Source organism: Numenius arquata, chromosome 14 (genome assembly GCF_964106895.1).
Source record: "Numenius arquata chromosome 14, bNumArq3.hap1.1, whole genome shotgun sequence".
Classification (NCBI taxonomy): Eukaryota; Metazoa; Chordata; class Aves; order Charadriiformes; family Scolopacidae; genus Numenius; species Numenius arquata.
The window spans coordinates 15381906-15399173 of NC_133589.1; the positions used below are offsets into that span (position 1 = coordinate 15381906).

At 36.7% G+C, this 17268-nt stretch overlaps 1 protein-coding gene across 1 annotated transcript in view; it reads right to left on the reverse strand.

Annotated features, from left to right (window-relative positions):
- The window catches only part of RBFOX1 (RNA binding fox-1 homolog 1), a 1256716-nt gene that overhangs the window by 1105983 nt on the left and 133465 nt on the right, over positions 1-17268 (reverse strand). Inside the window, exon 2 of the mRNA XM_074158514.1 lies at positions 8942-9001. Within this exon, the coding sequence (XP_074014615.1) occupies positions 8942-9001 (60 nt within the window). The remainder of the gene's footprint in view (positions 1-8941; positions 9002-17268) is intronic.

A 17268-nucleotide genomic window follows, 5' to 3' on the forward strand; every position in this document is an offset into this window, starting at 1 on the left:
TTTAACAGCCCATGGGGAAAATACTTCCTAGGTAGAGGAGGATGGTGTTTTTTAACGGTTCTAAAAGAGGAAAAGCAAGAATAGACTTAAACTCTGATACAAGGAGAAATAACCTCATCATATTGTTATCTGTTGTGTTCTTTTCTGTCTGTAATACATATAAAAATTCAATAGAATAAAAAAAACATACTCCAAAAGACATAGATGGCAAATGGGTCATCTGACCTGCATTTAAATACAATGGTCTAAACAGCGTATTTCTGTGTGGAGTTTGATTTGAAACAGCAGAACCTTTTTAGCCAGAAAACAGGGAATATTTATCAGAAATTGAAAATGTTTGCTTTTTTGGTAGTACATTTCAAGACTGTTTTGTCAAAGCATTGACTCTTCCCCCCGGCAATTAGGGTAAATAACTATTATAATTTTATTGGCAAATAAAAAGACTATTTTTAAATCTAAAAATACCAATTTTATTCTATGTATGAAAAAATAAAAAAGATTGAAAGAATATCATTTGACTGAGAAGAAAAACTTGTTTTGCAAGCTTAAAAGGGTGATTTGACTTTAGTTAACTTTAATCAACTGTTACACCTGCACTCAACCAATGAGCTCAAGGGTAAGATTAGCCAGTATATGATGCTAACAGGAGTTCAATTCAATATTTATTATTCATCCCAGAATTCTGTAGGAATTAATTCATTTAATGAGCAAACAGGCATTATGAATATTAGAACAGATATTCAACACCAAAGATGTTTATATCACCGGAGGAAACAAAGATCTTTAATTGTGAGGCAATAGGTTGTCTTCTCCACCCACCCCCAAGTATTTCTTTTCTGCACTGATGCTTTTATCCCAAAACTTTCATCTCACCGATTCAGACCTAAACCACTGTCACTTTGTTGGCTGGATTCAACATAAGCCTGTCTTACCAAGACACATTACTTTTCTACATGGCTAATTCTGCTTCTGGTGTTCAGTCTCATTTCACTGGTGTCCGACACTTTTTTTTTGGAAAATCATTTGTTAATCGTTTTACTAGTTGTTTTTTGCAAATATTAATTTTGATTTTAGATCTAAGGCCTAACTGTAGGCAATGAATTTTCCAGCAGTATTAGCTTAAAATGCCAGTTTTGAATCTGTCTCAGAGCAACTGAAAAAGAACTTCACCCTTCATTGCTGCTATTAGAGTGTTTATGGATCCGATTTCAGCCTCTTAAGTCCCAGTTTCTTGCATTCATTCCAGTGACTCACATTTTGTTGCCACACTCATGAAGTGTTTTGGTAATGGAGATTGAATAACAAAACACCCACACTCTGGCACATCCATTTCAGGCCTCACAGTTTTACTTTTCTCTTTATTGGTACTTTTGCACATTTGTTTACCGTATTTCAGATGCTTGAGGCCTTGATAACATCATTACAGAAATATTTAATCAAACCCACAGTTTACTCCGACAATATGTGGCATTAGTAACAGCTATAACTCTCTATAAACATTAAACTGGCAAGCTTACTCATGTGAGATTTGTCAGTGGCTTTTAAATAATAAAAAAACACGTGGCATAAAACAGATATTTAGATATCTGATAGATATTTAGAATTCTGAATTATTGTACCATGACTTTTTGTATACAAATGTATACAAATAAAAAGAATCAGCAGATTTCTTCCAATGTTATATGTAAATTTAAAATAAAACAGTAGCAACATAGAAAACTTCTATATTCCCCAACTAGGAAGAAGCCCCATTCAACTGAATGATCAAAAGACAGAATTAAAGATACTGCAGATGCCAAAAAGATTTGCAGGGTCAAAAACCATTCAGAGAAAAATCTTAGGAACTGTTTATTACAAATTATTAAATGCTAAAATAGAGACTTCCTTAACAAGCCATTATATCTCAGTCATAACTTGGAGAAATTTAGGAATATATTAAAAATTATGGCACATCTGTTTGTTCCTATAGGTTTAAAATTATAGGTCATACTAGAAGAAAATATCATGCAGGATAGTCTCACCAAGTATAACCATGGTCATGCTCTTAACAACACTTTCTATCTTATTTAGGCAGAAAGTTACTGGTAGTTTTCTTAGGACGCAAATTGGAAAACACTGATGAGTGATACGCAGAATTTACAATTGCTTCAATTACTCTCATAACCCCATTTTTAAAAAATGTCAAAACTACAAGATTGCTTTTGGAAGCTTAATTCTTTCTGTCTTCTTTTTAATACTATTCTGCATTGAATGGATATTTAGCTATTTCCTTAGAAGCAAATCTATCTCCTAACATACACACTTCCTACACAGCTCCCGTGGAACTCCATGAACAGTCAAGGGAAGAGAGGTTTGATTTTTAAAAAGGAAATCAAAAAGCAAATGTCTTCCCCTACAAATAATAAAATTAACACGGTCCTTTCTTAGCCATTTGGTCTTTAACCTAAAGACATTCAGACTGTCAGAGTCCCCAAATATGGTAATTGCAAATTAAATTGTTTTTATTTTTGCACATAATTTGTATTTGTCAAACTCATTTACATGCAAAACCAAATTATATGTGTCTATTCAAACAGGTACACCACAAATCCTTATTCTGGGTCTGATGGATTACTTGCTGCTAAACCATTAAACTATTATGAAATGCTTTGATCTTTCTCAAATGGACTGTTCACACGCTTCAGGTTAAGAATATCTTCAAGTTCTGTACAATATGAGGGCATTTATGAAATCGCTTCTTCAGTAATCTCACCTTTTGTAAACAGTCACTCTTTTTGTGAAGTAGCATAATAACATTCTATTTTCTGTTAAGTACAAAAGATAGGAATACAGACAGTTTCACAGCGCAGTAGAGGATGTGTTGACTTGTCAACCTTGTTGACTTGAATTTTGACGTCTTAGAGTTATGTCCTGTAAAACTTGGTAGCATTTGACATTGATAAAAACATGGAAATTTTCCTCGCACACTTGTGCTAATACGGCTGAGAGGACAGCAGTCACTGCGCACTCTCAGGTAACCTGCTATAAAGGTTACTTCCGGAACAAAATGAAACCGTATCCAACATGGTTTTTCCCGGGATGCAGTAAGAAGGCACTCTCCCAAACTATATTTGGCTGTCCCTAGGGAAACTAGAAGTCTATTACCAGAAAAAGGCATTTACCATTCAACATAGCGTTTTACTTAAAGAGCATATAACTAATTTCAATCTCTGTCAAATTGTTGTTTTCCCAGTAAAGAAAATAACTGTTTTGACAAACAATAAACCAGTCATTTTATGTATCTAATATTTCTAAGCAGCAACTGAGTAAAAAACTGTTCTTCCAATAAGCAATATAATAAATATGCAAATACAAGTTTAATTTAATCTGGTTTTTTGAAGAAAAAAAATAAAAATAGTCTATATTCAAAATAGCTTCTCTTCTACCATTATTATATGTATTTTCTGCCAGGTAAGAGTATAACCGCTGAAATACTACCTCACCAAATTCACCAAGAAACACATTTTATGCTTACCAGAGAAACTAGATCATTTGGAAGAGGCAGCAGTGGCAGAATTTGCTTTTGCAAAGCAAAACCAGAGGTAAGTATAGAAAGCAAATGAATTGATCATGTGTCCTGCATTTAATACAGCAGAAGTTGAATCCAGTGTAAAATAATTTTCCAGAAAAACAACTTCTGGGTGATATAATGATGGTGGAATTTCTGGTCTGAAATACAATCTCAGAGAGGAGAAAACATTTCTATAAACACAGACTGTGAACTACAATTTCCTACAAATTGTCACTAGATGGCATCTTGTCATCACACTTTAAATCTCAGAGTTCATCCCCACTGTCATTCCCCTCGGACAGAAAATACTAAACAGAAAGTGCCCTGATGAGATTTCAGTTTACTGTCATTCCTAAAATCCTGGCTTCACCAGTATGCAATACAGACTATCCTACTGGAAGTCACCTCAAAAACGGCAGAAAATTAATACGCATAAGCTGGCTCTTAGCACACATTGCAATGAATATATAAAAGTGATAGCAATATTAAGGGAAGTTAAAAGGGACCTTTGTGGGGAAGGGCGGTTAGGGTTGCTTCGGTATTGTTTTCAAATTTATATTCTTCATCCATAGGGGATTCTCAAAGGTTTTTATTGCTACCTTTCAAGGCCTGCTTTCTGGCTTTGTTTTTAAACATTTTGATAATTTACAACATTGTTAATATGAACAGAATGTGAAAGAAAACCAAAGAAAATATTAACTGAACTATAAATATTTTTAATATTCGTGATGCATTGATTTATCTGCCTCTAAGATAATGATAAAATCATCAAAATGAATAGTATGTGATTCTGGTAACACAACTAAATAGAATTTGTTTGATGGGCAGCTATACAATATTAAGAATCTTGCTTGTGCAAATATTTATGCAAATAAATAGTTTTATTCCTTTGTTTTCCAGTAGCACATTTTTGCAACTCCTGACTGAAAATCAAGCAAAAGAAAAAGAGTCAAAGGAAAAGGTGGGCAAAATTATCACATTTCCTTTAGTTTCACTCAAATTATATAAGTAGAGCTTTAGAGAACCGCTATATGAAATGTCTGTTTATACCTATTTATTACTGTCTCTTGGATTCCATCTACAGGAGCACACTCCACTCTACAATGTAGTACTGCTAGCTTCATCTCTGTTTGCTCATTCATAGATTGTGAGTACGCTCAAACTCCCTCCTGAAAGTGTGTTAAATTCCAATATGTAGAATTACCAAAACATGAATATTATGGACAGCAGCAAAAGCACTTGTTTTTCTCTTTTGCTTATTCTGCGATTCCTTTTAAAAGAACCTTGTTTCGGTCCATTTAGCCCATAGAGTGGCTTCCTTAATCTTCCAATGGGAAGAAGAGGTCTGCAACCAAACTTGATTAAGAGGCTCCAAACATCATTTTGGCTTATCTTTCATGAGTAACAAATCAAAGAAAAAACTTACATTGATACTCAGTCTATTCATAAACGTCCTCTGTGCTAGGTATCTCTTCCCTCTATGTATTGAGCTACTGTCTAAACCCAGCTTTTTTTTTTCCACATCAGAACCATGAATGTTCAAAAATCTTCTATCAAACTGTACCTGGCATTTCAGCAGCAATCTCAATTCACATGCTTGTTAGCATTTGAATTTCCAGCTATTGGAAATCGCTTATTTTATTTGGACTGACTTAACTCCTTGGCTAAAGCACAGAAACCAAAGAACTGACAGTTAAAGGAAGGCAGGCTGCTAAGAGAACAAGGCATTGCTTAGTATCATCTCTACTGCCAGCCTAGATGGCACCAAGCTTTGTTTTAATACAATGAAAAATCAAAATGTCAACCTCTGTCCGCTTACCCTAAAGATCTGCTGTTTTGAGAATAATAAAATAGCTACGACCTTGTTGACTCCCACATCATTACCACTCTATGCAAGGCTAACCCCTGATAACAAGAATTCAGCAAGGTATGCACCTACTTCAGTACTAGCACACAAGTCATAACCTGATGGGAGAGGAAAAGGCTATCAATATATTTGAATATATATATTCTTTTATATATACTCTATGTTTTAGAATTTAAAATATATATATAAATCAGGATTTGCCCCAATTTCTTTCTTTTATTCTCTTAAATTAGAACAGTTCTACAGTATCATATGAGATAGCAGCACCCTTCTCCCCTGCAAAAGGCTCTCCCTTCCCGCCCAACGTTATCCAAATGCTCTGTGATGATGTTTAGGGAAGAGCTGCTTTTTATTTCAGTTCTACTCTTGTCCCTGGTAGTGACAGATTTATTTATTTATTAAAAACGCTGGTGCTACAATACATTCCATTCAACAAAAACCTGAAATTTAAAGAAATCCACTTTTTTGTGCAAGCCATTATGTCCAGCTAATAGATCTCTCTCCCAAAGCAGCAGAAGAGATAAGGTAATTTCAGGTAGCTAGCACATTTCTATTCAGATCACAGGCAGCAATTCTTGCAGCAATTTTATTTCTCAGCAAAAATCATTATTGTCCCTACTGAATTACCCTGAAGAGACCTATTTTACTCCCAGTACCTTTTCTCAACATCTCTTGATTAAAAACAGTACATGATATTTGTTATCAAATATCAATATATAGACAAGAATTTGAGAAATGGAGAATGAGGAAAAGGCAAAGCCATTTTAGAAAATATAAACCTTTAAATAAGCAGGAATGAGGGTTTAAGGTAGCCTAGAGAAGAGTATGAAACCGCAGATAAGAATACAGCACTTCCAGGAAGCTATAAGAAAAGGGACAGAAACGGCAGAATCCTAGCCCAAGTACAACCCTCCAGATTCTGGCAGCCAGCAACTTCCTAAAGCTTCCCAACAGCCATTTCTTCAGTTAGATTTTCTTTGCTCCACAGGTGTAACTGATTGCCTGATCAGATTTAGGAACAAAAGAAAGGGTTTAAAAGGCACAGTCACTCAGCTTAATGAAAACATCTTGAATTATTTAACAAACAATCTATTAAGCAGCTATACCTATCAAGAAACATGAAGTTTGATAGATTTGATTCACCACCAAGTTGCTGCTGTAGTTTTATATCACTGTAACTCCAGCCATTTCAATAAAGTCTCAATTATATAAGACAGAGGTAAATTCAGTCTATGAATTTCAGCTGCATTAGACTTTCATATAGGATCTGTCACTAAGAGCAGGAAAAGCAGCCAACAACTCTTAAAAAAACCCAACACTGAAAATAAGCCTTTCAGGCTCTGGAACTGGGGCATTATTCAATAATTCATTATCAGATGCATTTGAATTCTTATCTGTCAACTCTCCTTTTATTACCAGATTGTTCTATAAGCAATGATCTGGCAACACATTTGAAAAATCTATGTATTCATTCTCATCCATCACAACAAACAATTTTCCAAGCAACATCAGAGACAGTGTAATTTCAAGAGAAATAAGCTCAACTCTTAACTCATTTTTTATGCCACGGTTGTGTGGCATCAGAAATATCATAGAAAACATGAAACCCTTTTCTCTTCCTGTCACAACCCTCCTCAGTAGCTGAAAACAAACTGCTAAACTTGCCTTTATAACTCTTTCCCTCACCCCAACACAAGCAAAAAAGCAATAATTAAAGGTCTAAAAGTTACTGAGGTTCAAGCAACACACCTGTAATCCTGGGTTTTAAGGCAATACTTTGAAGTTTGAGGACACTTTCTTACAGGCAACAGCAATGAAAGAATTCAATGATAAAGAAAAAAAAAAAATTCAGAACTTTCAGGTTAAGTTTTGCCAACAAATTCTGTAGAGCCCCCACCCCATCCCTTTCCTCCCTCTTTTTTCAAAGAGAAGAGGGAGCTTTTCAATATAAAATGACAGGTGTTTATAAAACCATGTTCTGCACTTGTAGCAGACCATTTTCCATTTTAGAAAATATATTCAGCCAGAAAAACACTACATCATTCTTCAAAACATTCATTTTTAAGCAATACAAATCTAATTTCAATGCAAATATAAGAAGCACAAAAACAAGTTTCTAAAAATAAGCCTTCACCTCTCACAGCATTATTTTACGCGTTAACTTTTGACAAACTAACAGAAAGGCTGCAACTTTTCAGCAGCTATTAAAGCTTTTGAAAGCTGTTCTAATAGGAAGGAAGTATCAGTGTCAGTGCAGAAAGAATTACTGAAAGAAGATATCCTTCCAAAAATTAGTATATGGAGTAAAAAAGAGTTCTGTCAAATCGTCATCATGTAAAGTAAATATATTTTGTACATATTTTGATCATTCAAGATATTTTTATATTTAAAGCAGTTTCAAAAGGCAGTGATTTCAAACTGAAAGGCAGTGTTCATTTGGAAAAAGTCCAATCATCTCCTCCTTTCAAGGAACTTTTACTGTTTAGGGTTCATGTTTAAAATTGCATTTATTATGCCTGCAAACAGAACAGAGTTTGCCAAATCCTTGAAATATCGTTTATTTCCTTATTCTGACATAAATCCACATTCCTACAACCTCAAGTCTGTGGGGATACAATTTAGGTAATCAGAAGAAAATAAAAATAACCACAAAAAACAAAAACCCCAAATGTGCATAGAATGAAGTAATGTCAATTACCGGCATCATCCAGCCACAGGCACTTGAAAAGGCCCAATGGCATGAAATTAGTGTTTCAGAGAGACAAAAAAAGATTAAAGGGAATTGATTGCAACAAATGTTGAACTCTCAGCGACATCAAATGGAGTTGAATTATCATCAGCACCTTTGAAAATCAGGTCTATAATACCTTAGAGTAAACTTATTTTATGGTACACCTATTTCCTGCCACATGATAGTATTATATGGAAAATGAGGAAGGATAGGTGCAGGATTGGATGGAGACGGACAAGATTATTTCAATCCTTTAAGCCAATATAAGGTAGTTCTCTGGGTCCAGTCTGGCTCAGTGTCCAAGCAAACAGTGGCATTACTCTCGTGAACGCTTTGCTCTTGCATGCCACTGAACTTCTCCAAACTTTTGTTTTCTTCTCTCTATCTGCCCTCATCTGGGGACATGATTACACTAGGGAATTGCAGCGGGGCCTGCAGCTGTACCCTCCCCTACAATGTGCTCCTCTGCATCGCAGTAAGACACAACCTGAAGCCAAGGCTGTATGTTGATGTCATATGGGTAGTAGCACACAAGATAGATTTACTGGGCTGTTAATGAACTTACACTGCAGGGACACTAATCAGTTTTATTCGGTTTGGTAAGACAGATCTTTGCTATACTATATATTCAAGTATTAAAGAGCATTTAAGCAAATTCAAGTACAGTCACTTCAGAAGCAGTAAGGTGTCACAGGTGAAAATTGGTTCCAGTGATTGATGACTGAAGCAATTTAAAAGAAGATCTAAACTCAGTTACAGAATCTAATCTATTCAGCAAAATGCTCCTACTTACTGGACCTTGAGGACAGTTCTTGGCCCTGGAAAGCAGAGTCATACCATCAAATTTATAGTCCTGAGAAGAGAGAGGAGGGAAAAAAAGAATCAGATTAAACAGAATAGTTTGCAGTTTATATGACAAGAATAAAGATCAACATTGAGCACCGCTATAATTAGGCTCAGAGGAGCCATTAGTAAAACATTTGATGACAGAGATTTTCATTGCCATTCATCTTATGCATTAGACCCTCTTTACTATATTACACACTTTTTTGGTTTTACTATAATGAACCCCAAGAAGGCTAGTACTCTTATCCCTATTTTAGAAGAGTGCGGGTGGGAAGGGCAGGATGACAACACAGCCACTGCCTTTTTTCAGAAGCTCAGGTAATAAGTCCGGTACACTTCTCTTGGTATCTTACAAAAAACGACTCATATTCCACTAGGAGGACTGGTTTATTTGCCTGCTTGGCAACAGCCATATGGTGGTGTTGCAAACCACTGTAGCATAGGCTGCTCAGGCAGGCAGATTCAAGGCTATGCTGGCTTGCAGACCAGTCTACATTTGGGTCCACTCTAAAGCAATGTAAAATTCCTAGTTTTCTATCCCTCCTGAAGCTTCTCCTACATCCAAACTGGCATTCCACAAATATGGACACAAAGCAGTTTGGGGCTTGGGCACATCTGATGGCTTTGCAGTTGCAGCTGAAAAGACCAGAATGCTGGCAGGGGAAAAAAAAAAAGAAAAAAAAAAAAGGAATATTACCATAGTACAGATAGTGTGACAATAAACTGACTACAATGCTGTTAATACAATATAGGAACAAAGACTTAGAGAGGTTTTTAAATAGGTGATAGAAGTGCAACAGTATCTAAACATGGACACCATAAATACAAGTGCAAGCCTCAAGTCAGTAATTAAAACAGAACTATTTTTAAAAGGATATGTTAGAAATAGTTGGCATGTTAGATTTCTGTCTCTTCCCTAATGAATGCAGCCATTACATTCATATTTATATTTTGAAAAGGTCTCCCAGGGCTAACCTCCTGTTGTCTTGCCTTTCCTGTCAATGAGATCAGATTTGCATGTCGAAGAAAAGCTCTGCAGTTCCTTTGAATGTTTGGGAATGACAGTCTGATAAGCTGAAATTGAGACACGCCTGGCACAGACAGCAGAGAATAACAGCCGTGAACTTGTTTTAATTATTATTATTATTTTCAATTATGTCTCCAGGTATTAAACTTCTAGATCTTTTATTTATAGATGTGCTATCATCTAGTAGATAGAATATATTTCAGGGAGTTGATAGTAATTCTCTGATACTTCACTGCTTGACCTTTCAGCATTCCACTCCTCTGCATCCCATTTTACCCATTAATATATGGAGGACCATAGCACTCTCACCTAAAAAGAAGCTTAAACTGTCTCAAAAGACAGCTGCTGCAGAAACACAGCAGCTTGAAACATATTACAATTGCCATTGACAAATGAAAAGAATTTATGGGCTACAAAAAGTAACATCTCTAGTGATATCAAAAATATTCTCATTATTTTTAAACTTTTCCTCCATGTGTTACAACTGAAGTCACAAAAGGGCTTTCTTATGCAACAAGCATCCACTTAGTGTACTAGTTCCTGAAAAGTAAAAAAAGGAATATCGGTTGCTCTCTGTCCAACTTAGCCATTGTATACATTGACTTCTTCAGAGGAAATGCCAAGAAAGAGACTTTACAAGACTTACATAGATCCCAAACTACCATCAAAATCAGCCCACAAATTCCTACAGTCCAATTGCATCTGTTTTCCACAAAGGAAAGCAGTCACTTTTGTCCGCTGGGAGAAACTGCAACCTCTCAGATTGGCATCAAACAAAACCACCAACCTAATCATCTGGTCTGTTTTCTAGCCTCTGCACAATCTAATAGCCCTTCCACGTCTTTACTCACTGCTATATCACTGATAAAGCTGTGCATTTTCTACCTTTTCAGGTTTTAGTCATGTTTACTCATTTCACTCTCCTGCTTTCATCTTTTCCTTCAACTTGGCTACTCTACCTTACTGCCACCACCCACAGTGCAGCCACCCCATACCCATGTTAGTATTTCGGCTTTATTAAGAACATCATATAAACAGAATGTACATAGGAGACATGGTAGAATGTGTGTTCAACTGTTTGTATTCAATGCCCATTACCTCCCACTCTGTCTTCTAATTAGCATGCTCTGTCTTGTTAGGGAGCTATCAGGCGGTAGGTTGCAGGGCTGAGCTCAGTTCATAGTCTCACAGCGCGCGTGAAGGGCACTGTAAGAATTCAAACCCCCAAGCTAAGCATTTTGCAGTGGTGTTGCTCTTGGGAAGCTCTCTAGGTGAGGCAGGCTGGCAGGCATACAAAGAGACAGCAGATTTTATTCTACACAACTCTCTCTCTACCAGAAGGCAATACCCTGAGTTCCAAATAAATATGCCATTTTAAACAGGTATTTTGCAAATATACTTCCCACACACAGCTTCTTTCCAAGCATTGTACCGCTCCGTGAACCAGTAACAAGTTAATAAACAGCTTTGGACCAATATTGCCTATGGGATACCTACTTGGAAAGCTTGTGATGTGCTCCATATTAATACCATGCTTGCCACCTGTGGTAACCCAGGGCATATTGAGCCAGAAAAAAAAAATAGCAAAACTCCTCAGGCAAAGGTTATTTTTAGGGGGACAGAGAATTCCAACAATAGTCCAAACTATTAGCCTGTTAGCAGGAGCCTGAGGCCCTTCCCCAGTAGTGCCGGAAGCCTGGCCTGGACAGACTGGTATATGCCAAACACCAATCTCCTCCTCTTGTATCACAAAGATTGTAATAATCGTTCATTCACTACAGCTTCAACAACAGCATTCAGATGCAGCTTTCTGATAGACAAAAGAGATTAATTCTCTACTCCCAGCCCCAGGATAATCATCATGATTTTCATATATAAGACATTTTCCTGTACACTATTTCTGTATTTAAAACAAACAAAAAACTGTTTTGTGGAGTTGCATTCACACTTATTTTCAGGTAATATGTCCTAAAACATCTCATATATGTTCAGGTTCTGCAGAGTATTATTCCACTGATAAATCATTTAATTATGCACTTGTCTTGCTGTCTACAGGAAATGGAAATACCGTCACTTCAGCATCGCAGCAGTGGTGACGACACAAAGAAAAACTCTTTCCCTTTCCTATAAGAACTATACTTCACGTTGCTATCAGTGCCTCCTCCAGGTAATTTCTTTTAGGTCTCTTGTTTCCAAATGCTTATTGTATTTTCAGATGATTTCTGCTTGGTACTCAAAGGTGGAACTGCAACAACCATTTGCAGGCTATTACCAAGGTCTGCTCTGTTACAGAGGGCAGCTGTGTGTCTCCACATCAGGCTTTCCAGAAGTTTCTTTTGATTTCCTCTTCTATCTATCTGCCCTAAGAGAAACAATGAAACAGCATTAAAATGCTCCCTAAATTTTATATGGGGTACACCCTTCTCCCCACCCCTCCAACTGGAAGTTTAGAGTAAATGTCAGCTTACAGGCATTACTGTCCATTCTTCTGCCTTTAATGGGAAAAATAAATTTTGGCAGTCTTTCCCCAGTGTTAAAAGTCTTAGCTACTCCCTGGGGATAGAAAGAATCAATGCAAGTAAGATCCATATTTTCTTCCTTGGAACACTACTACTTCCAGCAATTTATTTGACTGACTATGCCTTCTATTACCATGTAAATTGTTTCAGGCTGCAGGAAAAAAAAGTATTAATCTCCCCTCAGTAAGTCATAAAATAAAGAAATCAATTTCAAGGTCAATTTAGTCTAAATAACACCTGCTGCCCTTTTTGTAACATGCAGACTCCTCTGAAACACTAAGTTGCTGTCTATAAAGACATCAATATGTGATGTTTCACATAAATCAAAGTAACGTATAGTACAGTACAGCCTATTTTCAGTGTACCATCTGCAGCTTAAAAGAAGATTCCAAACAAGTCCCTTGTCATCATACATTTTCAGCATAAGCACGAGGCTTTATAACACAAAACTAAAGCTAAGGAATTCATGTGTGTATACAAGAGCCTGATTCTGCAAAAAGGTTGTATCTCCTAAGGTTTTGGGAATAACGAGGGATTCTCAGCTCCAGGCAGAAAGTCTTCAGATCCAAAAAGGGTGGGCCTCAGAGCAAGAACTTGGTGGGGGTAGGTGTAGTTCTTTCCCAAAAGGCCAGTACAACTGGTTTTTCCTTTCCCATGTACAATTCACAGCAATGCTGGTGCCTCTCTAAATACCAAGTGCCTGACAGTAATTCTGAGCTGCCAGGTAGTCAGGAAGGTAAAAGTTATCTGGGACAAAACTGCAGTTCAGGGAGCGGATGCTTTCACAAACAGCCAAGACATCCCAAGTCTTTATAGCACCCAGAAGGTTGGAAGTTGAGGAACGCACCGAGCCTGCCACATCTAAAAAGATGGAGGCAGAAGAAAATCAGCAGAATTTTCTTCAGCAGAAGAAAACCTAAACAATCAACACCCAGGCAGCAAAAGTTCCTGAATCACAAAATGGTTTGGGTTGGAAGGGACCTTAAAGATCATCTACTTCCAACCCCCTGCCCTGGGCAGGGACACCTCCCACTAAACCAGGTTGCTCAAAGCCCCATCCTGCCTGGCCTTGAACCCCTCCAGGGATGGGGCATCCACAGCTTCTCTGGGCAACCTGGGCCAGGGTCTCACCACCCTCACAGTGAAAAATTTCTTCCTGAGCTCTCATCTAAATCTCCCCTCTTCTAGTTTGAAGCCATTACCCCTCGTCCTATCACTATATACTCTTGTATAATTTCCCTCTCCAGCTTCCTTGTAGGCCCTGTTCAGATACCGAAAGGCCACCAAAAAAGGGCTTACAAAGCAAATATTGAGATATTCTAAAAAGGGAATTCCATATTCCTGTAAGACTTCTCTAGCAAAAATAAAACAATGTCTTGAAGGCTTTTGAAAAGGGCTGAAAACATAAGGATGTGCAAGGGTGAGCAGAAAGCAAATTGAAACCAGTTCATAGAAGATTTTGACTTCCCTACCAGAGACATATATTACAGTTCTTCTCTAGAAGAAGCAATCTCCCCAAGGTTTTTGCCAGGCATACAAAGAATGACCTTCCTATGCAAAGTGGTACAACAGCAGAATTCTCCCTCTTGCAGCTGTTTGGAAAGTAGTGTCTGAGGTCTTTCACGTTTTATTCCATAGATGAATCTGGCTGTTATTGAAGAGTTTTTCACTTCCTATTCTACAAGCAGAAACACATTCCTATTGTACACAGGAAAAAAAATAAATTCCCACAACTATGTTATTTAGAGCAGAATCTAAGTTAAAAGTCACACAATACTACACCTATTTCACAATCCGTAATTACCAATGGTATGTGGATTGATTTTATATATACAGCTTTATATATATTCAGCTTTGTATTTAAGGTATCTGAGATAATTTCACTTAAAATAATCAAAATATCATTTAAACAACTCTAACATTTGCATATATTTATAGAGTATAATGATTCCCCTGTGATATTGTATCAGTGAAAGTCATCTTTAAAGAAAACGATAAGAAATGCTTCCCTTTCCAACAGATGGCACCCAGTGAATCAAATCAAAGGTTACTTAGAAACAAATTTGAAAATATAAATTCACAGAACAATGTCATTTACTAGATATTGGGAAAAAAATATTTATTGGATAAGAATATTTTTCATTGTTGAAGTCCATGGTCCTGAATCATATTTAATGTAACCACTCTGTAAAATCTTACCATCACAAGCCATCAAAGATAACGGTTGTTGCCAATGTACTTACAGATTCAGTGAGTCAAGAAACAAATATGAGACTCACCAGAGGTGATAAGCATATTAATGTTATATCATGTAAAATTATACAAATATTCATTTTGCAGTTCAATGTGTCTAATAGCATGAGATTGCACAGTAGAAAAAGAGAAGTCTGGAATGGCTAATCAAGAGCCTAAAAGATTAGAAACTTAAGGAAACAGTAACTTTTCTAAAAATGGTGTATTTGTTGAGGTTCAAAGTAACAGATGCAACACTAACATCAGAGATGCACAGCAGGAAAGAGCAATACAAGAAATGGGAAGAACTTTTTTTCAATGGGAAATTATCTTTTCAATATGCCATGCAGAACAAATGCTGAACAATGAAGCCCTGGAAAGAATATGGAGAGGTGTTTCCTTAAGATGAAAAATGCAAGCAATACAAGAAGAAACCTAGAGTACTCCTAACTACATTGGCTCAACTGAATTGTTAAATATTTCCTAATCCTCAGTCAGTCAGGGAAGTGGGTAGATTATTGCAGGATCTGCTGCGAAATCAATTTGAAGGAAAAGACAAAACAACTCGAGAGTTAAATAAGTACTTTCAAAATGTAATCACAGAGAAAAGTGCTAAGATGACCATGTCTGACATTGCCTATTTATCTCCTGAGCAGAATTACTTTAGGTTTACTGAGGCAGAAGCTTTCAGTAACCTACAAGTCTCTCAGAGACGTTTATCTAGGAGCGTTACAAGACAATCGGGAACAGAATCTGTAGAGTAATGATAATCATCACTGAGGTCTCACAGTTTGAAGAGTTCATCCTTGCACTGTAACAGCCAGTAAACATCCCCACATATCTTGGAAAAATCAGTGCTGCCCTTGGTACAGGTAGTACAGATTGGTAGACCTCAAAGCACAACATTTCAGCTGAGTTCAGATAAGAAATAAAAAGTTTCTGTCTTTATTGGAAGCTCACAGAAACCCAGCTGGGCTGTAATTCTACTCAAAACGGCCTCATATAATGTCTCTAATGATTCCTGGTTTGCACCAACTGAAGCAAAAAGCGTTGTGCTAGAAACCTCACAGAAACATACTCCCATCGCATTTCACCATTGAAACATATCATCAGGAAATATTAAATTCCTGGACTCTCCAACATTTTCTCTAACTGAATTGAAAGACAAAAGTTCAGACGCAGGAATACATCCTGGTTTATTATTTTTTTCCCCCAGGCACAGAAAGATTTCTTATACAACATCTTTGATCAATGATTGTTTTCAGATTTATTTCTCCAGAGTGGTCTACCTGCCTTATCACAGAAACAGAAAATTCTGTTTGTAGAAGATACTTCTAATGTGATTCTATGGCATCAATTAGAATGGAGCTATGCACAAATCTAATTTAATATCTAACTGGCATCAAGATCTGTTAATGGCAGGGCATTAATATTACGCTAGTAGCAACGCAATTTAACTACCTTACATTCTCCTCCCCCAGGCTGCTTAGACAAGTTATGTGCAAGTTACTGGGACTAAAACTGCAGAAAATAATGAAATATAAGCATCGTTATCATCTTACTAGGAACAATTACATAAATCTCTGAAGTTTATTCATTTAGAATTAAATGCGTAGCTCTTACACTTATTATAAAATTAACAGTTATGTACATATGAACATGTAGTCTTTATTATTAAAAGAGCAGAACATACTTTTTCCCGTCTTTGATTTATTACATACAGGCCTATGTATATTTAGTATTTCTGCTTATAAATGCTTAGGCAGAAATACTAAAAAGGTGTGTGTTGGGCCAACATTATAAAATCTCCTTTGTATGTCCTGCTGTTACTCTAATATGACAGAGTCTTGACTCAGAAAATAAGTATTTCACTGTTGTGAAAAATAAGAAGTTTATGCAGGCTAAAAGATGGCTGCACACCCCTCTCTGCTTTAAATGGCCTTAGGAAACACTGTTGGCTACTTCCCAGCCCCGTATCTCATCCTTCCAGATTTCATTTTTCCTTTCTGCTAAGAACAATGTAATGCCATGGATTCTACATCCCTGACTTATATGATAAGGACTGATAAAGATACATATGCTAAATATTCATATGCTACACCTTGTGCCATGGTATTTGCTATGTAACCTTCCCCCATCCCCATTAGAGCAGTATGCTGTGCACCGCCCAGGACTTGGGTAGTTCCTCCTAAGCGCATTTAACCTTAAGTTTACCTTATTCAGAGCAAATTGTGATGTATGTACCACCTGTTATTTGTTAATACGTTATAACTACAGTATAACTGTTCTCTGAATGCGGTTTCAATGAACAGCTGCAATTACAAGCCACCTTCTGCTCTGAACACTCGCTGCTTTAGCAGAGGTTTCTTGTAGGACTGAAAGAAAACTACAGTTATGTATTTCAATTTTTGTTACACTACTATTATTCATGTTATTTTTCAGAAAGGTTGATGAGGCCTGAAATAACAGGAGATTTCTTCTTTTTATTGAAGAAAT